We start from the raw sequence: 25,011 nt of genomic DNA, 5'->3' as shown, positions 1-25,011 counted from the left end.
CTCCAGGTTGTGCTCATTGAGTCGGCAGAATTAGACTAGTGCTGCCATCGCACAGACCCTGGAGGGGTGGGGGTAGGGGACCAAGGCCAGACTTGTACACAATGCACACACACTATGACCCACTTACGAAAAATCATTTTTCCTGCGGGAAATGTATACGATTCCACCCAAATTAGACTTTTCCTCTTCGCTGCCCATGGAAGAAAGAGCTATTAGCATACGAGTACATTTTATCGGCAGACCACCTGCTTCAGAATCAGATCCCCAAGGCTCATGCTCCAAGGTTCTGATTCAGTAAGTGAATGTAAATTTCCAGCAAGTGTATTCCAGAGCTTGTGAACCACCGTACAAGAGGCATACATTCTCCTTCCTAGATGAGAGATGTCTGGGAGCCCAAATCTTACAGAATACAGTGTTCTGCCCACCCCCCTTGAAAAGGGCGGGCGGGAATGAGATCAGGATAGCATATAGAACAAACCTAGGTTCCAGTCCTGACACCACCACTTCCTGACTGTGGCAACTTGGACAAGTGGCTGATCTGCTCTGAGCCTCCGTTTCCTTATCTGTAAATTGGGACAATCACAGCAGCTGCCTCACAGGGCTGCAGTGAGGACTGATGACATGTCACAAGGGAGGTGCCTAGGACAGATACTTGAAGTAGCAGGCACTTACCCTTTTTATTATGGTTGTTACCATTATTACCACTAGTTCGTACAGCAAACCCTTAAGACCCTCTGCGGGACGACATTCTCTGGCTGCAAACGTGGGCTGGTTGGAGTGCCTAGAGCCTAGAAACAACCGGGTGGGAATTGGGTGATGACTATCCCAGTCCCCTGTCTCTTGGGTGGGCCAAGTCAGGGGTGTGTCAATGTGGGATTGCACCCCAGTGACCCGCCCCCGTAACTGCTCTTTGAGGCCCCGTGCTGGTGGCCTTTCCTTCCCCTGTCACACTCCTCTACTCCCCCGCTGGTGTGGCCTGCGATGGTCTCTCCAGTAAACCAACCATTTGCCCTTGAATCCTTGTCCAAAGTTCTGTAGAAACAGGGGGGGAGGACACCTGAGACACCGTGATTGTTCCCAGAGGTTCAGAAAACCAACGTGGTCTGTCTGGAAGCTCTCACACCAAAACCAAGCCATTTGCTTACTGTCCCATGTGTGTCTCTTTGGCCCACAGTCCTTAATGAATTCGGCTCTGCAGGTGCTCTGTTCCACAAGGAAGAAAAGGGGAGGGCACAGCTGACGACCTGGGACAAACCTCCACCCCAGATGTGGCCCCATGATTTAGGATGGCAGTTCCCATGCACAAGGAAAGACTGTACGTGGTTTCAGAAGTGGGGAAAAGCTTGGGCTTCAGAATCAAGCCGACCTGAGATTGAATCACGATTCCACCCTTTTCAGACCAAGAGACATCCGTCTGCCTTGCTGAGGTCCAGGTTGCTCATCTGCCAAACTGCGGCAGGTGTCAAAAGAGAAAATGACCAAGGCGCACCCCTGTGGGCAGCCAACAGGCCAAGGTTTCTGCCAACAAGGCTGAGACACACTGAGTGCACACAGGGCATACCAGGCAGGCCACACACGGCCTGCAAACTTATTTAAAACTTTCATTGAACTTACTTAAAACTTTCACTGAACATGGCTCCTGTTTTTTTTCCTTTAAACTTGCAAGGCTAATAGGATAAGCTTCAGTTACCAAGAGAAGTTGCTTACGCGGAATGTCGTCTATTCCTCAGAGGAGCTGCTGGCTAAATGAGACATCTTTTCCGTCTGAAAATTAAATATGTGAATTTATCTGGAGGGCAGGATCTGGGTCTTCCTCCTCTTTGCAGCTCCCTTTCCTGCCCCCCTTTCAGTGTCTGCCCTGGGGGCTGGTGCATCACTTGCTGAATAAATATTAGAGAGCAGGCAGGGCGAGGATAAAGAAAGGACCAGGAGAAGGGAAAACCTGTCACACGCTACTGATGTAGGAGCATGAATAGTCACTATCGGAGATGAGGGTAAGGGGGATCGAATATATGGTGATGGAAGGAGAACTGACTCTGGGTGATGAACACACAATGGGATTTATAGATGATGTAATACAGAATTGTACACCTGAAATCTATGTAATTTTACTAACAATTGTCACCCCAATAAATTTAATTTTTAAAAAAATCTTTTTTTTGGAAAAATGACTTGTATTTCTGATAAATTGCATCCCTTGATGTTTGTGAAATGGAAATATGTCCCTCTCTTCATTCCCTTCTCTCTGCCTTCCCTCACGTGGCGGGGTACAGGGATTTGACTAGGAGCAGACTAGACTTCCACGGATCTTGCCCGGGAACTATGGGGACCAAGGGCCTCTTTCTGAGCCGCTCTGCTGTTTCCTTAATGGAGTGGTCGTGCCCCCAACAGCCCTGTGGAGCTGACACAGCCCAGATCAGAACTAGCCTTCCTGGAGGAGGGACAAGCCAGACCCTTGCTGGTGAAGACAAACACGTCCATTACAAGTGGTTCACTGGGCGATTCAAAGCAACGCATCAAAGGTTTGCTCTGAGCAGCCCACATCCCGGATTTCTCCTACTTTCTCTCGTCTCTCTTTCCAGCTCGCTTTGTAATCCATCTGAGCAGGACACGGCCTTTTCTTACAGAGTGCAAATGGACCGTTTTAAAAACCTGGCCCCTCATGTCCAATAGAGGAAACGTGAAGCAAACGCCAATTTGGGGCCAGGCGCTCTTAATAACCTGTCTACTCGGAACAACAATGCCGTGAGTGATCGATACTGTTGCACCCATTTCAAAGTCAAGAAGACTGAGGCTCAGTCAGCAGCCCAATCATACAGACAGTAAAGGGCAGAATCAGGATAATTCATGCATTCACGCTCACAGAAAACAGTATTGCCTTCCCACTCTGTGCCAGGTGCTATGCAAAGCACTGGGGGCCAGGGGGCGTGTGTAATAAAATAGGGGGAGAATTTCTTTTTAAATCATCCTTCTTACAGCTACCTAGCAAGAGTTTACCATCGAGATAAATCCATCTCTTATCATTTCAGGCATGAAAATCCTTCCACTCATCCCATTGCCTCAAAAGTGCCTCCTAGAAATGATCCATCTGGAGGGGACCCAGGCTTACGGAGCCTTGGGTTGGCGAGAACCACTTTCCCTCCAGAAGCTCCTTTTGAGATCTACTCCACCAACAAATATTTATAGAGCACTTGCTAAGGGCCAAGCACTGTGCTAGCCCAGGAGGTGCAAACAAGGAACAACCCAGAAACAGCCTTACCCTCCAACAGCTGGGTGATGAACACACAATGGGATTTATAGATGATGTAATACAGAATTGTACACCTGAAATCTATGTAATTTTACTAACAATTGTCACCCCAATAAATTTAATAAAAAAAAAAAAAAAAGTCCTGTCAGGGCCCCAGGCAGGTAAGTAGACAAATACCACATAGTGTGTTCTATGGAATGACAGGGAAGGGTAGGGTGGGGCACTTGGGTTTTGAGAGGAGTCAGGGAGGGCTTCTTGGAGGACGTGATGCCTGAGCTGAGCCTGAAAAATAAATGAGAGCTAGCAGAGGTGTACCAGAAAGATCCAGGCTGAAGCAGGAGGATGCAAAGATGTGTCAGTGAGTGGTACAGGGTCTGCTGCAGAGGCTAAAGGCTCAATGAAGCTGCATCTCTGGGCACGAAGAAGGGAGTCGTGAGAGGGGAGGAAGGCGAGGTAAGCAAGGGATAGTACAGTCTCATCAGGAGACCGGATTTTTATTCTGAGAGCAAGGGGGAACCAATGAAGGATTTTTAAACATGGAGGTGAAGGCTAGATAAACACTTGGGGAAGACCCCCTCCCCCCACCCCCGGCAGCACAGATATTTACCATTCAAGGGCATGAAGTTCGGTTCTCTATCTGTCATAGTCCCTGCCTCTGCTTTCCTTTTCCCAGGTCACTGCATGAAGTGCCCCTTCTTGCAGACTTCTTGCAAAATCACTAAACCAAATCATTACCCCCTTTGCTGTGGGGCTTGTTTCGTTGAATGGCCCATCCCAGCAGTTCTGTCTCGTTTTGGTTCCCCTGTGGTCTCTTATTTGTGCCAAATGCTTCTAGAAATGTCTCCGTATGTTCTCAGTGAAGGATATCAAAACACCCCTTCCCTCACTGCTGACAACTCAGTGGGGTTGAACTCTTTGGCCTACAACTCGTATGGGAAAAAAACCCAATAACATAAATGAGTTGGGGAGTATGAACATATAAATCAGACTGCAGGCGCCAGCGGCATAATGAAAAATAATCAGGAAATCCCCAGCACTGTTCCCTCCATATGCCACTGTAGAGAAGCTGGAGATTTATTAGTGGTTGGGGATGCCCCCCCCACCCCTAATATCCCCCCAAAAAGAGACAGTGACCAGTGTCGTCTTGGAGCCCAGGACCTGCATCTGTTTAACAGAACACAAAGACCCATTTGCCATCTTTTCATTCAAGAAAGGAAGATGGGACAGGGTAGCAGGTGGGAGGAGGGCTGCGGAAGATACTAACAGCTCTGGTCCAGGGTCAGGTTGAGATCAGACTCTCACCTTCCGTTCTGCTTGTTTAGTTCAAGGCGAAGCAGAGTGGGGACGGGTATTTGCTGCCACCTTACTGTGTAGACGGCCCTTTGCCCAGGTAATGTGGTTAAGAGTCTGGGGGACTCTTGAATCAGAGGGAACAGGGAGTTTGAGGGGCAGAGCCACCCACCATGAGAGTCTGGGTCAGCTCTCTACTCCTGAAGGCCTCTGTTGCCTCCTCTATAAAATGGGGGATAGTAACATACTCTACCTTCCGTGGTTGTTGCAAGGATTAAATGAGATCATGAGTGTAAAGTGTGTAGCAAAATGTCTGGCATTTCCTAAGCCCTCAATACCTGATATCATCATCACCATCATCATGTCCAACCCCCCACCTCAGCCCCCAGTAGAATTATACATCATCCCTCACACACAACTATAATTAGATCCATATGTTTGCTTATCGTAGGTAAAAAAAGCATATAAGGGACCATTAATCCCCATTATGATTATTGTAAAAACTGAAGTGCTTCTATTAGTGGAAAAGTAAGTTCAGGCTTCAAGCGGGTGATCACTGAAACGCATGCTCATAATTATATCCTGCCAATATCCTGCCCGTTGTGAAAATTCCTGAAGCTCCCAGGAACGTTGCAGCAGCTGCAACATCAGTGCTCATCATTTCCCCGTTTTTCAAGAGCTGGGAAAACGCGTGTGCCCAGTGGCTCAAACCAACCATGGCTTACCGTATTTCCCCGAAAGTAAGACCTAACCGGAAAATAAGCCCTCGCATGATTTTTTAGGATGCTCGTAATATAAAATAAGCCCAAATGCGTCTTGCGGAGCAAAAATTAATATAAGACCCTGTCTTATTTTCAGGGGAATACGGTAGGGCTTATTTTATATTACAAGCATCCTGAAATATCAAGCGAGGGCTTATTTTCCGGTTAGGTCTTACTTTTGGGGAAACACGGTACTTCACACTCTTATCGCCTCATCACCTGTACCTGGAGCCATTTTGCAAAACCAGGAAATTTTCAGATAAAACGTTGTATTTGCTCGAAGAACACAGGCTAGGAGGACATACAGAGCAAAGAGGGAACCAAAGGGTGCATGAAATGCAAGCGAAAAGATCCATTAACAGAGCAAAACTGGATAAAGGAATATATGGCTCATTTCAACACAAATTAGTACAGCGACAGCTAATGTGGAAAGAAAGAAATGTAAGCATGTCCAGCCAGGCGACTGCAGGCAGGAGGAGACGGAGTTTGTACAAAGTGCATTAAAACACCACTGGAGTTAACTGGCAATCTGGTGCAGCTTAACTCAGGTTTCCAAACACCATCCTTTACCTTTCTAGGGAAATGCTTCTGTGTCTCAATCCTACAAAAGTGGGCAGTGACCTTAAGTGGACACAAAATGTTTCTACTAGCACACATCTGCCTCGACCAGCCTGAGTCACCTGGCACATGGGACCTCACAGTGTTCAACCCAGGAGAGCCCAGGCAAACCAAGATGTTTGATGGCTCTATAATCTGTTGAATAGCTTAGTAATAGCAGTCTAACACTGACATTTTAAACTGAATAATGCGTACCATTGTCCCATGAGTATAAACCAGTGGTTCTCTCACCAAGGGCAATTTTGCCCTCCACCCTCACCCCAGGAACATTTAGCAGTGTCTGGAGACCTTTCTGGTTGTCACAGCCCAGGGTGGAATGCGGGGACTACTGGCATCTAGTGGGTGATAGACCAGTGATGCTGCTAAACCTCCTACAATGCACAGGACGGCCCCCACACAATTATCTGTCCCCAAATACCACGAGGGCTGAGGTTGAGAAACCCTGATACACAAACCCTTTAACATGTCTCCCAAGAAGTTGGCTGGTTCAGAAAATCTCAAAAGAGAGAAGGAGAACAAGAACCATAGAAAAGTAGGAAATATGCTCAATTTTCCAGACCTTTGATCTTTCTTCACCCCACTGAGGTGTTAGGGTGAGTATTTATTAATAGGAAATCCATGTCTACAATGAAAGAAATGCTGAACAACTTAGTTAAAGATTCCAAATTGAAGGACTCCCCAAGTCATTAACATGATGGGGGAACTCACATGTCGTATCACATCAAAAGAATATATTAGCCTCATTTTCCATCAGAGACGTTTAGGAGCTTTCCCAGAGTCACACAGCTGGGAAGTGGCAGAGCCAGGACCTGAACTCAACTAACTCTCTCTGGCTCCAGAGTCTGGATCCTGCTCCTGTTTTACTGTCCCGAGTTGAGTTCCCTAGAAGCAGACCCTGAGTTGGGTATTCTTGCAAGTAACTTAAGAGGCAGCTCTGCAAGAGAAACTTATTCCATTGTGGGGGAAGCAGGAGAGGAAATGGCGGAGAAGCTCAGCAAGGATGTGGCTTCAGGTGACTTCTAGTCTCAGCCGGCTCTGGCTTAAGGCTCTGGAGCGTGAACTGCACCACAGTCTGTCTGTCTTGAGGCAAGCGGCCTGGTGTTTTCCACACCTACACCAGTTAGGCCGGGCTCTGAGCCACCTTGGGGAGGGGGAGGCTTAGTCCCTGACACCTCGAGGTGAGGCAGTCACCCAGGGACAAGCTTCCTGAGAGGGTCTCGGGTGCGAGCTGTGAGCAGCAGCGCCCGTAGCAGCTGCTAAGTGAAGTGAGCGGGAATGTGAGCAGGACACCCAGGCAGACGTCAGTGAGGCAAGGCTGTGCTCAGTGGGCACTATCAACCTACCTTCCAAGCAGAGGAGTGGGTACTTGCTGGTCCTAGAGATAAATGAGTCTTAGCGTCTGCAGGGTATTCAGATGGCCATACCCTTCCCATCTCAGGCCCTGAGAGCAGGTGACTCAGAGAACATCAGAACTTCTGGCTTCTGCCCCCCGACTCCACCACCCAGAGGAAGGGCCATCCCAACCCCAGCATTCTCCTCCCTGGTGCCGTGTGTTCCGAAAGTGACCCATTCCAGCTCCAGAGTCCACGATTGCTTTCCCAGGAGGGGGGCTGGATGGGCAGTGAACGGTCCCCCACCCTGGCGTGAAGCTTCAGGAAGCAGCATGAGTCATAGCAGCAGGCTCCTCTGACCCCAGGCCCTGCCTGGTACAAACAATGGAAAAATATGCTCCAGCCGTTTTCTGTCCTAATCCCAGACTTTGCCCCCGCTGTTTCCTCAGCCTGGAACACCCTCACCTGACCAACTCCCCCTCTTGCCTGAAGACTTCCAAGTCCAATAGGACAGCGTCCCCTGAAGTACATGACAGACACCCCCCCACCCTGGTGTAGCCCTGGGCTCTTCCCCCTATGACAGTACTGTTGACCCTTGAACAATACGCGTTCAACTGTGCGGGTTCACTTATACGCAGATTTGTTTCAATAACTACGTACAGTACTGTAAATGTATTTTCTCTTATGATTTGGTTAATAACATCTTCTCTCTAGCTTACTTTATTGTAATAATACAGTCTTTAGTACATATAGAAAACACGTGTTAATCAACTATTCATATTAGCAGTACGGCTTCCGGTGAACAGTAGGTTATTAGTAATTAAGTTCTGAGGGAGCTGAAAGTTATATACAGATATCTGACTGTGCAGGAGTCATCACCGCTCACCCCTGCATCGTTCAAGAGTCAACTGGAATTAGCTACCCTGCTTATCCTATTCCTCCCTCTAGAACCATGTTCTTTAGTCATAGCTCAGTATAATATGAGTAAGCCACATGGCAGACTTATTAAAAATGGGGGTTGCTAGGCCCTGTCCCCAGGGTCTGGGCCAGGAAGTCTAGATAGAGGCTCAAACATTACAGTTTTAAGCTTCCAACATGATTCTGGACTTAACACCTAACTTAATTATCGTTTCAGATGGGACCAGGGCACACCTTGAGAACTGGTGGTGATTGTGGGCAACTGGAGGGCAGCCACCGTTTCTTTCTCACCCTCGTGCCCCGGATGGAAGCACAGAATCCCTCACACAGCAGAAACTCAGCTGGGGCTGCTGACCGAACCAGAATAACCAGAACCAGAGCACAGTCTGTAAAAGGAGACCATGGGGGTGGCTAAAACACCCGTAAGAGACAGTTAAAATGCTACTTCTCCACTGGTGGTTTTAGAAGACGACCCCCTCCCTTCCACACTGAAGCCCATGCAGAAAAAAAAAGCAACTTGGTTCAAACTCTTGTTTTCTAGAGCAAACGCCACCCAAACCACCATTGCATGCTTTCCTGCGAGCATGGATAGGGGCAGAGAGGTTCCAAGGACCCAGACCTCAGAAACTTGTGGAAGGATCCCAAGAGAGAGGAAGGATATAGATAACATATGACTGAGGACCGGGAAACCCATCAGTATCTTTCTACACAAGCAAACTTCAGCCAGCTGAATCCACAGTTATCAGACAATACTTGGATTGTGCTGACATCCAACCACTTAGAATGAAACTCCATTCCACGCGCGTGAACCTATTAGATGAAAACGCCTCAATTTAGATAACGGCAAATTGCTTTCGGAGCATAATTTCCCATTAGTTCATTAATCTCTCTATTCAGAATGCCAACAAGACAGCTAATGATAATTCCGGAGGAAGTGGGTATTAGATCTACGCAAAAGAAAAGAGGGTTAGACATTCGGTAATATCCTGGCTTCCTGGGTGGAGGGGTACCCCAAAATGAATCTGTCAAGTTAGTAACACTTTTCCTTTTGTTTATTAAGGTACTTATAATGGGCCAAGTACGAGGCTGAACATTTCACCTTATTTATCTCACTGAATTTGTTTGTTTTTAAACAATCTAGTGAGGTAAATATTATTTTCCTCTTTCTGCAGAGAAAGAAACTAGGGGCCAGCAGTGGTTTCACAGCAGTTAGGGGCAGGGGCAGGATTCAAATACAGGTGTGTGTATCTGACCTACAGCTGGGGTTCCTAGTCATTCCTTATCTTTCTGACTCACCCCACCAATATTCACTGAATGGCTTTACTGCAGAGACAATGATAAAACAAGACTCAATTTTACAGAGTAAGTCCAAGGGATGTAACAGCAAAAGAGTCTGAAAAGTAATCAGTGAAGAATGCTCATCCTGTTAAAAAAAAAAAAAAAAAAGAAAATCTCACACGCTGAAATGCCAGGCTGGGGAAATAAAGTTTCATTTTTGTCAAACTGCTATTTTTATATAGAATCGTTGTTCTCAAGGGTGGTCTCAGGACCAGTAGCATTATCACCGCCTGGGAACCTGTTAGAAATGCAAATTCTTGGGCCCCACACAAGATCTGTTCAATCAGAGACTGAGGAGGTGGAGAGGGTGGGGAGGGGGTGAACCCAGGAATCTATGTTTTAACAAACCCTCCAAGGGATTCTGATGCATGCTCACGTTTGAGACCCATACTCCAGAGAAAAAAAAATCAGCTTTGCAAGGGCATTTGGAGCCATGCTTCTCAAACTTTAACATGCACAAAAATCACCAGGACAATCTTAAAATTCAGATTCTGACTCAATAGGTCTGGGGCAGGGCCTGAGACTCTGCATTTCTAACCAGCTCCCAGGTGGCGATGCTGGTCCAAGGATCACACCTGGCGTAGCATGGGTCTAATCTAATCCTTGTCACTCAGGGAGCTTCTGGCAGTCACAGAACCAGGATCATCGTAGGATACATAAATATTCATCATTGCCTTCAGGGCAGATTCGAATTCAAGCCTCTGGAAATGCTTTAGGAAAACAGGAAGTGACCTGTCCCACACACTACTATTTTCCCAAAGTTCCCACTCAAGTGTGAGACCTTCCCTGAGCACCTTAATTAAAACTGCGGCCTCTTCTCTGACCTTTTCTGTCTCCCTTCTCTGTTGTATTCTTCTCCTTAGCACTTAAGGGTCATCTGAACAGATGCTCCATTGCACTGATTTCCTTGGTTGACTGTCTGTGTCCACCCCCATTCCACCAACATGCAAGTTCTGTGAGGGCAGAGATTTTGTCTGTTTCATCCACTGTTATTTGCCCTGTGCCTAGGACAGTGCCTGGTGGATAGTAGGTGCTCAATAAACATTGGTTGAGCGAATGAACAAATGGCTCCGCCCATTTTTTTCTAAGAAGCTGTCCTTGCCGTCTTGCTGCCACCTCTCTGAAATTCTACCCGTCACTGTCCTTTATCATGCACTTCCGTTTCACTGAAACTCATTACTCTGTACGTGTGTCTTCCTCAAACTCTGACACTGGAGTCTTCGCATTACCTATTTCTGTCCTTCCAACCCTTCCATCTGCCCACAAGTGTGCCCCAAATGTTACCAATCTTTAAAAACACATATACATGACTAGCCATCCTCACTATCATTAATGCAATAGCTGCAAGATTTTATTCATAGAAGAATACGTTCAAACTTCAACTGGTGATAATCAGTAATGCGCTCTCATCATTACATCCCGGAGATAGCTCGAAACTCGGTCGTAGTTACGCAGCTACGATGTCAAAATTCCTGAAGCATGCTGAAACTCTATGGCAGCTACAGGACTGCTTTCACCATTTTGGCAGTTTTTCTAAGGGCTGAAGCAAATTGGTATGAACCCTGGTGCAGTCCAACCATGGCTTGAATTCTGCCCCTTTCAAAAACCAGGAGCCACTTTTGCACAAGGTGGAATGAGCAGGAACGTTCTAGGAGAAAATACTGTAATCTGGGGGAAAAACATTTCATTGACTCCTTCCCAGTCCGGTGGTGGGTGCTAATATCACACCCACTTTGCAGATCAGGAACCTGAGCTCCCAGATGACAAGTGTCTTGCTCAAGCTCACAAAGGGTGTTCAGCAGTGGAGCTGGGACTCAAACTCAGTGCTGGCTGCTTCCAAAGCCCGTGCTCCTTGCAGCCACCCCTTTCCCCCAGGTCCCCAGCCCTCCTCCAGCCCTTGGCAGGGTCTGAGCCTTTGCTCATTACTTCTAGAACAGAGGGCAGGAGCAAAGGCCACCTCAGAGTTCTGCCTCTAGTGCTGAAAATTAAAATGGCCCAGGAAGTATTCAGCCTTGCTGACTCCTGGCTGTGTCCCTGTCATCTAATTACCTGACTTCAAAGCTTCCACTCTGCAGGTGTGAGGATGTAAAGGCTGGCATTCCCCCCACAGAACAGGGTGTGACTACACACAGATGAGACAGGTCCCCGAAGCAGCTGGTGTATGGGGGGAATCAGACAGCTGTCCAGTCAAATCCAAGGGCCTGGCCTTGTACCTCTCAGAGTCAGAAAGACCAGGGGCCCCCGTCCTGGGGGCTCACCTGAGAGCCTGGGTCCACGGAGGCCCAAGGTGAGGATACGGGCCTCTAAACATGAATGCTTGGTAATTACTGCTCCCTCCCTCCCTTATGCCACGGAGCCTTAGGCTCCATAGGGGTTGGAATTAATTAATCCTTCCCACAACTCCAGGAGGGAAGGGATCCCTTAGCCTTACCTTCTTTAATCAGGTAAGACCTGGGGGGGGGGGGAGTGAATATTCGACCCTGCAGCTATGCCACCTCCATCACGGGGCAGGGATGTGGGGACGCCTAAAGGAGCCCAAATGAGAATTCCCAGTCTGGGATGGAGAGACAAGGAGGAGAGAAGGTTTCCTACAATCTTTTAAACTAAGTGGCTCCTATAAGCAAACATATGCACAGTCATTTGTAACTCTTGGATACAGTTGAATGTCAATGACTATTTTACAGTAACTGGACCAGAGCGGGTGTTTAATATACATTTATGGAAGGAAAAAGGAAGGCTAGGCATTTGTGACCTTTGACAGAGGACAGAACTCTTAGCCTGGCACTGAGCTATGTGCTTTAGTGTGGATTTCTTGAATGCTCACTGCCACAAAAGGCAGGTATGATGATTATTCCTTTCATGTAGAGGAAAATACTAGGAACAGAAATGTGAGGTAACTTGCCCAAGGTCACACAGCTAGAAAGTAAGAGCCAGAATTTGAATCCATCTTCGTCTGACTCCAGAACCCACCTTGGGCACCACAATTTTTCTTCTGCCTCCCTACTATTGCCAGACTCAACCTGGAATGGGTATGGGGGTGGGGTGGGGAAGGGGAGGGTGAGACCTCAAGGCCAACATGACACCACAGAAATAACAGGAGATTCAAGCCCTAATTGCCACTTCCTAGCTGTGTGACCTCAGGCAGGTGATTTATCCTTGCCAAGACTCAGTTTTCACATCTGTAAAATGGGGAGAATCATAATACCTCCCCCATTCCAGAGAGGAGAAAAAATAAAGGAGAAAAGGACTTCACAAACTCTAATCCAGGGATCAGCAAACTACAGATAAGGGACCCAAGCCAGCCCTCAACATACTTATGCAAATGATTTATTGGAATAAATAAATTTGCCACACCCATTTGTTTGTGTATTGTCTCTGGCTGCTTTTGAGCTACATGGCAGAGCTGAGTAACAAAGATGCTATACCCACAAATCCTAGCATTTACTGTCTGGTCAGCTCAAGAAAAAGTTTGCCAACCCTGATCTTAGATGCCGTGAAAATGCCAGGTGCCACCACACCTCAGCAGACAGCTTTGTGTATTGCAAACGTTGCCTCTTAGCTCAGGTTCTTATTCAGAAGGGCTCTCCTTGAGCCATTACCCAAAGGTACAGGTTCATTTAAGACCTATTTCTGAAAAACGGAATAAGCAACTCTCCTGAGAGTCAAAAAAAAACAAACTCCCATAAGCTATATCAGGGTCCAGTATGGCTCTGACATCAGACACCACGAAAAGACATGCCAGGTACAGCCACTTACTTGCAATTTTTACACTTGAGGCCAAAAAGCATCCCTTTCCCACAGACTGTGCACGTCTGAGACATCCAGTACTTGGTGGAAAACCTGGGGAAAAGAGACAGAAAATGTTCAAAGGCAAAGTGATGGCCACTGACCTGTCTCTAGAAGGATGAACCACTTAATGGGTAATCCACACATGCCCTGGATTCCAGTCCTCCTTCCTCCAAGACATGTGACTGAATCAAGTGGCTTTAACCACTGGAGCCTCCGCCTTCTCATCTGTAAAGTGGGGATAATACCAATATCGACCTCACAGGTTGTTGGGAAGATTAAACAAAGCCAGCATGTCAGGGGCTTCACACAATGCCTGGCACATAGTAAGCACTCAACGAATTAGCTTGTGGCTATATTATTACTCTATCATTCTTAACAGTCATTCATTCATTCATTCAACAAACATTGCCTGGTAGCCTACTATGTGCCAAGTTCAATTCCAGGACAGAGCAATGGATGGGGCTGGAACTGTCCTTGGAGAACCACAAAGCAAGGTGGGGCTTCCTAGGAGTCCAGCTAAGCCATTCCCCATCACTGCTAATCATGTCACCTGGGAAGCTTCGAGAGGGGGCCTCCCTCCAAAAGCTGAGACTCCAAACGTCGTAGCAGAGTCCACTAAAGTAAAAAGCCTTTTCAGATCATCAGCTCACCACCCTCCCCGACCATCAATACTTGCTGCAATCAAGGCAGTTTGGAGGCCTCCAATATGTAGCTATGAACCAGCAGGAAGAGAGGTACATTAGATTAACTTCCTGAGCCCCCACGGCTGCCAGGGTACTTTCTTCTCCAAGAGATACCAGGCAGTGGCAGGGCTGGGCTCGAGAAAAGTATTGAAGGTTGCTAGGTCAGAGTTAATTTTCATTTTCAATTTCTGTCACCTTCAGCAGGAGTTGTATCTAATCTCTACTGCCTCAGAGTGTCAAAATGAAAATCGGAAGTGATTATGTAACTTGGTGCTTGAGAATTCTGAGGGCAAGTTTGCATGCCTCTGCTGTACCATCCTGCTTCATCTGGGTCAGTCACTCTCCAAACAGAATAAGCTGCAGCCCAAACCCTCCATATCTAAGCAAATTGCAATATTCTGAACGGAGAGGTTCCTGTGGCCAATAGAACTCCCTCTCCAGTTTTGCCCTGGGGGTTGGGTTAGCCCCTTTCAGCCTCTCGGGAGGGCCGACAAGTTTGGTAGGGTCTATTTTGTAGGATTTGGCAGCTATGGGGGATGGTGTTTCACCCACCCGCCAGCAGGATGGAAATCAATGGCAGGCAGTATGAGAGGTAGGTGGGACTTCTCTCTGCTTTCCAGCCCTCTCCCACCCCTGGGATCAGCTCTCCCTCTTCCCAAGCTCCAGCTGAGGTGATTCTGAGGACAGTGGCTAGGATGGGATTTTAACTTCATTTTTTCACCAAGGCTCGTGTGAATCCAGGTCTCTCCCTTGTGGCCCAGGAAGAAACACAGGGCAAGACTGAAGAGTCCCAGCTCCTCTAAGAAGATGGTCCTGATGTCCAAGATCATCCATTAGGTCATTTCCCCCCTCTAGCCATTAGCTTTTGAATCTGAGGTACCACCAGATGCTAGATCCTGGGGGTGGGGCTGAGCCAGGGGTGTGGCCAATCCAGAGGTGGGGCCAACCCAGGGGCGGGGCTGACCAGGGGGTGGAGCTGAGCCAAGGGCATGGCCAATCCAGAGGTAGAGCTGTGCCAGCGGGCAGTGCAGAAGAAACAAACAAAAAGGTCCTCCTTTTTGATGCCTTTCTCTCTGCATCTTACTGCCTGACCGTGTGGTGTCTATCACATATTTCTCACTACTTCCTCCACCATTTTCTTGTTTGAGACTTAACAACTATGCTGTCAAATATTTCTTTCAAGAGTTGTTGAATAGATGCTTCTCGGGCAGAGTGTGCTCACTGCCGCCTCACCCCAGCTATATCATGTATCTGCCCCTGGTATTGCCCCCTGCCCTCCCAAAGCCCTGATCTCGCCGTACTGTCATGGTCCATTAACCGTCTCACCCTCCAGTACACCGTGAGCTCCCCGAGGGCACAGGCCTTACCTCTCGCTCAGTGGTGCAGCCCTGGCATAGAAATTCTGTACAAACACAAGTGGAAAGAATCCATGCATGACTGAGCCAGTCCCTCAGCTAGTTCATGGAGGCCTCGGTGCAAAGAAAACTCTCAGCGGTGGTGTTCAAAGAACACAAAAGGCTGAGGTCAATTAGCATGGAGACTCATCACTTAATCATCCAGGGCCTCAGTTTTCCTGTCTGTTAAATGGCTGTAACCACACTTGCACTGCTATTCAACTGTGAGGAGTTGTGAGGAGATTATGAGGATCATGAAAAGAATGTGGAAAGTTAAAGAATTTCTCATAAGGGAGGACTAGTCGATGTAAATCTCCCTCCTGAAAAGGGCTGCTGTACCCATGGAGACGTTGTCCCATGCACCCAACAGGGCTGGCGCTCTGGACTGATTTACACCTCAGTCGGGAGCGAGCATCTCTGAGTTCAGCCTGCAATCTTGTGCCTTCTAGGTGGGGAAACCCACAATGAGGACATAAAGCATTTGTCTTGACAATAATACCATGTATTGAGTGGTTATTACATGCCACGGCCTTCGCTTAGTATTTTAATATATTATCTCATTTAATCCTCCCTATGGGTGGGCAGCATTATCGGATGAGAAAATTGAGTCTGAGAGGTTAAGTAACTATCTATCTCAAGGTTGCAAAGCTCTCCTCTGGGTGATGAACACACAACGGGATTTATAGATGATGTAATACAGAATTGTACACCTGAAATCTATGTAATTTTACTAACAATTGTCACCCCAATAAATTTAATAAAATAAAATTAAAAAAAAAAAAAAAAAAAAAGGTTGCAAAGCTTTACCAGCTGGGATGGAAATACAAGTCAGTTTGACTCCAGAACTCTGGCTTTTAACCATTATGTATTAATTTTATGAGGGCCCTCTGAGTGAGAAGCAGACATCTCCGTCCCTAGCTGCCACACTGAGGTTTAGCCTGGCACAAATGAGAGGGGCATGGGGACACAGGAGCTGGGGTAACACCTCTGTCCAGTCTGGCACCAGCCCTCACCATGCTGGGAGGGAGGCAGGCATCAGTGCACACAGGAATCCAGCCTACCTGTGCTTGATGGAGTTGCCAAGGTCTCTGCGAGGGATCTGAGGGGACCAGCGTGGCACTGACAGTGTGTCTGCAGGGAGAGAAGAGAGAAGGAGATGACCTGTTACACAGAGGGTCGGAGACGGGGGTGGGATCTAGTCAAACCCTAGAAGGAAGAGGGAGGCTCACTGGCCTCAGAAGCACAGACCCATCACTTGTTGAACCAGAGCCAAGCGGAACACTGGTTTAGCTCGTGTTATCTTAACCCATGCAAGGTGCCCTGGGCAGGGCAGCCAGAGAAGGCCTGGAACGAAGCCAGCTGTGCAAAGAATGAAACTGAGCATCACTGCCATTTACACAGTGCTTAGTGTATGCCAGGCATGTGCTAAGCGACGAACACGCCTTAGCTTGCTACCTCATCAAAACGACCCCAAGGATAGGGATTGTTAGCATCCCCACCTTCCAGATAAGGAATCTGAGGCTTGGAGAGAGGGTCATTTGCTCAAGGTCATACCTCAGAGGCTGCATAGCAGCTGTGAATCCAGGCTTGAGGGACTCCAGAGCATGGGCCCTTGCATGCAAAGTTCTAATGAGGTAGATTCCAAATGCCAGTAATGAAAGGACCACTTTCCTAATTTTTGTTATACCCCTGTACGACCCATAAACTTATTTACTTACTATTTGAAGTTGACTTTGTTTGTTTAAATAAATTTATTTAAAAGCAAACTCTATATGGAAAACTAGTATCACTCTCTGTATATTATAGGTAACTATTTAAAATATGTCCAATCATGTACCATGTAAACTCATGCTAGAATAAGGGGATGGAGTGATGAGTGGATGTATGAGTGGGTGATGGATGTATAGATGAATAGGTAGATAGATTGGTAGGTGGGTGGGTGGGTGGATAGATGGACGGATGGACAGACCGACAGACGGGCAGACGGACGGACGGACGGACGGACGGACGGACGGATGGATGGATGACCGTTTGGACAGGTAGATAAATGAATGATTGGATAGGTGGGTGGCTGGACAGATGAGTGGATGGATGGACAGATAGGTAGGTGGGTCGATGAATTGCTAGGTAGCTGGGTGGGTGGGTGGGTGGGTAGGTGGATGGATAGTTGGATGGAGGGATGGATAGATGGATAGATTGAGGGATGAATGGACAAAAGGAAGAAACAATAAATCACACAGACATCAGACTGAATGCCTGTTCCCATCTGGGATTTTCTTGCATGCTTAGGCTAAATCCCAGCCACCTCCACCATCACTCTACCACTGTCTGAGTTCTGGGACTTCTTCCTCCCTGGGTACCAGCCCCCACCTTCACTCCACTCGCCAGCTGCCAGCACCACCCTCCTCACAGACCTCGAAGTCCCCGAGAGGTGTGAAACAACACAGAAATGAACTAGCGCTGCCTGTGAAATCTCCACCAGCTAGGGAGAGAAGAGGCCAGGGGCTGACCCACATGCCAGCTCCCATTTCTCAGGCCAGATGGATGGAGACAGCTCCCTGTTTCCAAGCTGAAAAGGCATGCCTCGTTTTTCACAGCAATTGTTATGGAGTGACGTGCTCATAAGGGAGCCTGGCTTGTCTGAACCGATCAGGAAGCATTTAACCCCCAACCCATTCAACTCCTCTCTTCTGTCTACTGACACTGTACGCAGCCATCTGAAAGCTGTTTCCAGAAACCCCGATTCTGCCCTGGTAAAGCTGGGACTCTTTTTGGGAGAGCTAATGATTTTCCAAGACCCAAAGGGCAGAGAAAACCCAAGAGGGAGGCAGCATAATATATCAGAATCATAGCCAGCGGAATTTCCTCTAGTTTAACTAAAAACTAAATGTCATCCAATCCAAGCCCATCTTACTACTTTTTTCAGTTTCTGAGAGAAACAAAAAAGACAAGAAAGAAAAACCATTTTAAAAAGATTGAGTGTTCTTTCTATTCCCATCTGCCCTTTGGGGACTGAAGTCAGATTTGGGAGGAAGAGCTCTGCCTGCTAACTCCTTAAACTGCTTTCTCCAGGAAGGAGGGAGGAGGTGTGACGGCTGCGCGAGTTTCACCTCATGGGACATTAGTAGTGGCTGTCTAGAAAGGTGTGTTGAGAAGGATTCTGAGGCTTGATAGGAAAGCCCTGAGATTGATTAGCAATGTCTGCCAGGGGTGAAGAATAAGGTCATATGTACAAGTCTGCATATACAGTATTTGCATCTCTGGCAAGGAGGGTCCACATCCTCACCTTTGCCTCACTGCCTCATAATATAGTGCCCGGGACAAAGTAAGTACTTAATACACGTTTGCTGAATCCGCAATATTTGTACTATAAACACTGAGTTTACTGATCACTCAATAGGTGTTAGGCGTTATGCTGTGAAGTGTATACCCGGAAGCTCCATGCACTCGGTGTCCTCATTATTCCCACTGGACAAAGGAAGACACAGGAGCTCAGACAGGTGCAGTGATTCACTAAAGGTACAGAACCTCAAGGTGTAACTCTGCAATTGTTCACAAGTCCTCCAAAAGCCCCTGCACCGGTATTTCCAACCAGGAGCACTTCTGGCCCCCAGGGGACATGTGGCAATGTCTGGAGATATTTCTGGTTGTCATGCTAGGGCGTGTGTGTTTGTGTGGGGGGTGCTACTGGTATCTAATGGTGGAGGCCAGGCATGCTGCTCAACATCCTACAATACACAGGAGACGCCCCACATCAAAGAATGAACCAGCCCCAAACGTCAACAGTGCCAAGGATGAGCATCCTGGATTCAGGTGGTTTTCACTTCTCTAGCCATCTACCTACCCCCATCACCTCCAAAAAGACCAGGATGGTACTTCTGAAGCTCGAGTCAGCAGAGAGCAAATCCTCTTTTAACATAAGCACCTCTCCCTGTTAGATTCATATTCTTGTTCTTCTCAATTACAGCACCTTCTCAAGAAAGTTGAAGTAATTAAGTTTAGTAGTTTGGTTTCATTTCCCCATATCTGGTTGACGAAGTAAATTCTGTCAATTACGTTAAGCGGCTGCAGTATCATTAGTCTCAAGCAATAATAAGCTCCACACGGCTTCGTACGTGGGTGTGAGGAGCTGAACTTGGAGAGCCTCTCTTACTTTCTTCATTTGGATTTCATTAAACTTGCCGATGCCAGCCGTAAAGCAAAGGAAAACTGTTTCAAGGGAAGGGAGGGAAAATCTATGAAAATCCAGGCCTTATCATAACAGAAAAGGCAAACAGCATTTACAGCAATTAAACTGATATAGAAACTTCTGCTTGACAGTCAAAGCACCTATTACGATGTCTCCATAGCTGAACAAAAGATTCTTTTCTACTCTAATTTTCTGATAACAAGTCAGGCAGACACTGAGGCAGAACTGTGCACAACTCTGGTGCTTTCTGTCCCAGGGGGGAGAATCACAGACACTTCTTAGATATTTTCATTTCTAGTGCCTGGAAAGGGAAAGTAAGTTATGCCATTTGCCCAAAGTTACACAGCAGGTAAAGGCCAAGACTGGGGTTTTTAATTCATGTCACATACCCAGGACTTAATAAAGGACAGCCAAATTCATCCCCATTTCACAGATGGGAACACTGAGGCTTAGAAGCAATAAGCAACAGCTTATAGCTAATAAGTGACTGAGTGGGGATTTGAATCACAGACAGGAACAAAATAGGTGCTTCTAGTCCAGACTATCCTCCAGATCCATGGAGTTCAGCCCACCCTGTACTGTCCATGCCTCCTACCTTTGTCTGGCAAAAGCAAAGGAAACGATGAGTATTGACCTTTTTAAGCTCAGGGAAGGGCCTCAGAGGTCTGGAAGGTGATGCAAGAGTATATTGTTCATTTCTTCTATCACTCATGCAGTTATTCAAGAAATATTTTGTTGAGCAAAATTATGCCCTCTGCCCTGAAATGTCCAATGTCTACCTCCTTATCCCCGGAGCCTGTAAGTATGTTACCTAACAGACAAAAAGAGATTTTGCAGATGTGATTACATTAAGGATCTTGAGATGGGGGAGATTACCCTGGATTACCCAGGTGGGCCCAGTGTAATAATAAGTGAAAGAGGGAGGCAGGAGGGTCAGAGTTAGAGAGGATGTGACAATTGCCATCTTTGAGGACAGAAAGAGGCCAAGAGCCAAAGAAGGCAGCAGCCTCCAGAAGCTAGAAAAGACATGAAAAAGGATTCTCCCCTAAAACCTCCAGAAGGGACCAGCTCTGCCAACACCTTGATTGCAGGCTTCTGGCCTCCAGAACTGTAAGATAATAAATTTGTGTTGTCTTAAGCCACTGAGCTTTGGTAATTTGTCACAGCAGCCATAAGAAACTGATACAGTACCTATTTTGTGCCAGGTATGGTTTTAGGAGCTGCGGGTATGGTGAACAGAATAATCAAGTTTTTTTTGGAGCTTACAATCTATAGGAAGAGTAAGAAAGTGACACATTCCACGAGGGAAGTAAAACAGCATGGACTTCGGGGTTTAAGTCAATGGGAACCTTGAAATACACCAGAACAGAGGCAAAAGGATGCAAGGATGCTGGAGAGACCCGGCAGGGCGGAGCTCTTAAATCACAAATTTAAGAGCTCCCCCTGGCGGCCCTGGAAAGAATAGCCCGCCAGGCTGTGACAAAAACAAGATGAGCCCACCCACCCTTCCACTTCCAACTCCCTACCCCCATGAGATCTAAAGCATCAGCCCTGACCCTTACAAGACCTTTCGTCTCCCAGCCCAGGCCTTTCCCCCTCCAGCTGTCATGATTTCACCTGCAGCGTCCAATAAAAAATCCACACCCCACAGTAATTAGTCCACTGCCTGGCACAGGAGCAATGCTCAGTCTTATTTATTATACGAGGTCTGACAATTAAGTCTGAGACCTTGTTGCAACGATGTTGCTAACCTTTTTTTTCATACCAGAGGGATTATTCATTATGAATTTGTACCAACTGGACAGTTCACCAAGTTGACTATTTGAAAGTACTGAAAAGGCTGCGTGAAAAACTTACACGACCTGAACTTTTTGCCAACAACCCATGGCTCTTGCATCACGACAATGCACCAGCTCACACGGCACTGTCTGGGAGGGAGTTTTTAGCCAGTAAACAAATAACTGTATTGGAACACCCTCCCTACTCACCTGATGTGGCCCCCAGTGACTTCTTTCTTTACCCAAAGATAAAGGAAATATTGAAAGGAAGACATTTTGATGACATTCAGGACATCAAGGGTAATACGACGACAGCTCTGATGGCCATTCCAGAAAAAGAGTTCCAGAATTGCTTTGAAGGGTGGACTAGGCACTGGCATCGGTGCATAGCTTCCCAAGGGGAGAACTTCGAAGGTGACCGTAGTGATACCCAGCAATGAGGTAGGCAGCACTTCTTCTAGGATGAGTTCACGAACTTAATTGTCCGACCTCATACACATCCCAACTGGGGATATGCCTCTTGGGGCTGTTTCCCCCCCCGCCCCATTTAATTCAAGCAACCCTATGAGGTTGTATCTCCAGTTTACAGATAAGGAAACTGAGGATAACCGAGTTGTTCAAAGTCCTCCAGTTAGTATTTGGTGGACTTTAGAGTTGAACCCAGATTCCGATAAAACTAAAGCCTTCTTATCCTCCCTACATCACTCTACCTTCCTATACGATGTCTTCTTCGGAGACAAGTAGAAGGGTGTTCTTTAAATCATGCAGTCTTAGAGTTGGAAAGGACCGCAAGAAACTGCCAGCTGCAGTCTCTGAGTCTCTATACCCTCTTGAATGGAAGAGGAGCTACCCTCTCCTTATATGTTTCCATGGAGAGAAAGGCCACTGAGCACATAATACTATTCATAATAACAGCTAACATTTAGTGAACACTTACAGTATGGCAGGACTCAGATTAAGTGCTTTAGACGTAGCATTTAATTTAATCTCCGAAACTTCATTTCAGGCAGTAGAGCTGGGGTTTGAGCTAGGAGAGTCAAACCCCAGAGCTCATCCTCAGAAACACCACAAATAAAATGGAAGTTCCAAGCTGCCCTTAAGCTCCCAGCTCAGAGACATGACAGACTGAGTGACAACTTAACAAGGGTGCTGCATTAAAATCAACTAGCAAAGTCTTTGGCCCGGAAGATACCTGAAACGAATACAACTTAGACCATTAAACTCTTCTTTTAGGGCCACAGGCCAGGCACCAGCTAAAATCCTGCTGATTTATCCAAGGTGCCACGCAATCCTTGACTAAAGCGGTTCATGATGTTATTCACATAGCTTGCAATAACTATTTGCTTTAGCATCCAATCCAAATAGATCAGATCTACTCGTAAAAGGACTTTAATTACATGTCGTCTCTAAAGGTTACAGCTCCATGATTCTTCAAGGCCAAATTGAGTCTCTTTGTGTATATGGATATATTTTTTCTCCCTAAGACAATTACCACCCACTTCCCCAGATCCAAATCTCATCATCTGGGGTCTGTGACAGCTCGGGAGGCATCCAGGGAATGACGTAGCACTGGTGAGTGTGTAGATAAGGGTGGGCCCGGGTGCCATGTCGTGGAGGAAGAAAGAAGGCAGAGGGGAATGACAGGGATAAGAGATGTTACTAGGGCTGAGCGAGGATTGTGCTGCTCACTCATGATGGAAGAGACCATTCCCGGGAGATTCTTAGGGATCCCCTGGCACTGAGGCAAAACAAAGAGCAATCGTGAAACTACCTGCCTAGAAATAGAAACATTGCAGGAATGGAGGTCTCGGGGTCAAACCAATCTGCATCTATGTGGGGGTTTAAACTGGAGACAAAATCTTGAGTGTAGACCTCCTTCGGAGTCAGATCAGCATATTTCATTTCTGAACAGGAAAGACCTCCACCCAGGTCATCAAGTTGCCCAGTGGAGTACGGAGGGCGAGACCGTAGGACGTTGAAATGAGCAGACCTAGGTCCACGCATCAGCTCTGCCACTTACTGGCTATGAGACCTTGGGCACTTGGTTCTCTCCGAGTCTCAGCTTTGTTTCCTATAAAAAGGAGGTCAGAATAGCTCCCTCATAGGATTGTTAGGAGGATGAAGAGGGGGTAATTCACTGGAACAGGGCTCAGCTGAGTGCCTGACCTACTATTGTTATTATTATTTTTGTTACCACCATCATCACTCTGCCTCTAAAATTAACAACATGCCAGTGAGAACATGACAAAACTCTCCTTGGACTATGCTTTAGAGAGGCTGGCAAGTTATGACCTCCCCAGGCCAAATCCAGCCCATCACCTGCTTTTGTTAATAAAATTTGATTGGCACAGAGCCACACCCACTCCTTTACATATTGTCTGTGACTGCCTCTGCATGAGGACAGCAGAGTTGAGCAACTGTGACACAGACAATCTGGCCCACAACACCAAAAATAATTATTACCTGGCCCTTTAGAGAAAAAGTGTGTCAACCCCTGATTTAGAGCTCTGTAACTCATTTCCTTGGCAGATTAGCCAGGATTTCTTTCCTTTTCATTTTTTCCCCCAGCTTTATTGAGGCATAATTGGCAAATAAAGTTGTAAGATATTTAAAGTGGACAACATGATGATTTGATATATGTATACATTATAAAAGATTGTTTTCTCTGACGCCAGAAGACTTGGGTTGAAGACCCGATTCTGCTAATTACATGGCAGGAATCCTTGGACAAAAGACCTGTATTCTCCACGCCCAAAGGTACGGGACCATTTGGTGTCACCCCTCTGCTCACCTCATCCTAGCACCTTGTGGGGTGTGTTGCTTCCATGCTCATCTTACAGGAGAGAGGAGCCAGGCACAGTAGGACCTCCAAGCGACCCAGCCAAGATTCTAATGCATACCAGTCTTGCCCCCACCCTGTGTTCTTTTTAGCCCTCACTATCTCCTGCAATGTCTCTGATTGCATGCCACTGCTGAAATCCCTGTCAGCGTGTGAAGGCAGAGGGAAAGGAAAATTAACTCTCTCTTCTCGCTGCTTCAGTCTGGGCTCATTAATACAATTATCCACTTGTCACTTTAACAAAGCAGAGAGAAGACCTTGAGGACGTGTAAGTTACAACGGGAGGGGTGGTAGTGCTGGTCACGAGGGAGATAGATAGAGAAAGTGCCCTCCTGGCAGTGTCTCCAGGTAGAAGCCTACCTTGGTGAGATGGTGAGCAGTGACATTGAGCAAATGGTAGCACAGCAGACAGAGGGCTGATATATGGCGCAAGAGGCAGGAAAGTATGGAGGCTGTGAGGGGAAGACATTGCAAAATCGCCATCAAAGTTCTCCATCCCCCAATCCTTCTGGCCCCAGACCTGGTTAAAAATGTTTTTAAATCGCGAAGCTAAACTGGAAGCATCTTCAAGTTCTAATGGGAAAATGAGAACATATTTATTCCAATATCTCTCTCCAGAAGCATTCTCCCCTTTTTAAAAGACCATCACCTCATGTCTGAGTCCTGGCAGGTAACTGCTGAGCTGGGATCCCCTAAATCCTCCATAAATCAAATGTGTGGACGGTGATAACATCATGCGAATCCTGGAATCATCACCTGAGAGCTATTTGGACCCCCTCAGATGGCCTCAATTAAATTTCACTGCCGGTGAAGAAAGAGAAGATAGCTGAGGC

General features: G+C 46.9%; 1 protein-coding gene across 4 annotated transcripts in view; it reads right to left on the bottom strand.

Moving 5' to 3' along the window:
- Positions 1-25,011, bottom strand: part of KSR2 (kinase suppressor of ras 2) — a 354,663-nt gene that overhangs the window by 88,712 nt on the left and 240,940 nt on the right. For all 4 annotated transcript variants that reach the window (XM_019753947.3, XM_074321394.2, XM_074321395.2 and 1 more), the window contains 2 exons: positions 16,434-16,503; positions 13,263-13,346 (listed from right to left, as the gene is read on the bottom strand). In XM_019753947.3, coding sequence (XP_019609506.2) covers positions 13,263-13,346; positions 16,434-16,503 — 154 coding nt within the window. The remainder of the gene's footprint in view (positions 1-13,262; positions 13,347-16,433; positions 16,504-25,011) is intronic.

The sequence above is a fragment of the Rhinolophus sinicus genome, chromosome 9 (assembly GCF_057876585.1).
Source record: "Rhinolophus sinicus isolate RSI-liver-muscle chromosome 9, RSI-T2T, whole genome shotgun sequence".
Taxonomy (NCBI): domain Eukaryota; kingdom Metazoa; phylum Chordata; class Mammalia; order Chiroptera; family Rhinolophidae; genus Rhinolophus; species Rhinolophus sinicus.
The sequence above is the reverse complement of the archived record's forward strand: the minus strand, read 5'-3'. Positions and strand labels throughout refer to the sequence as shown.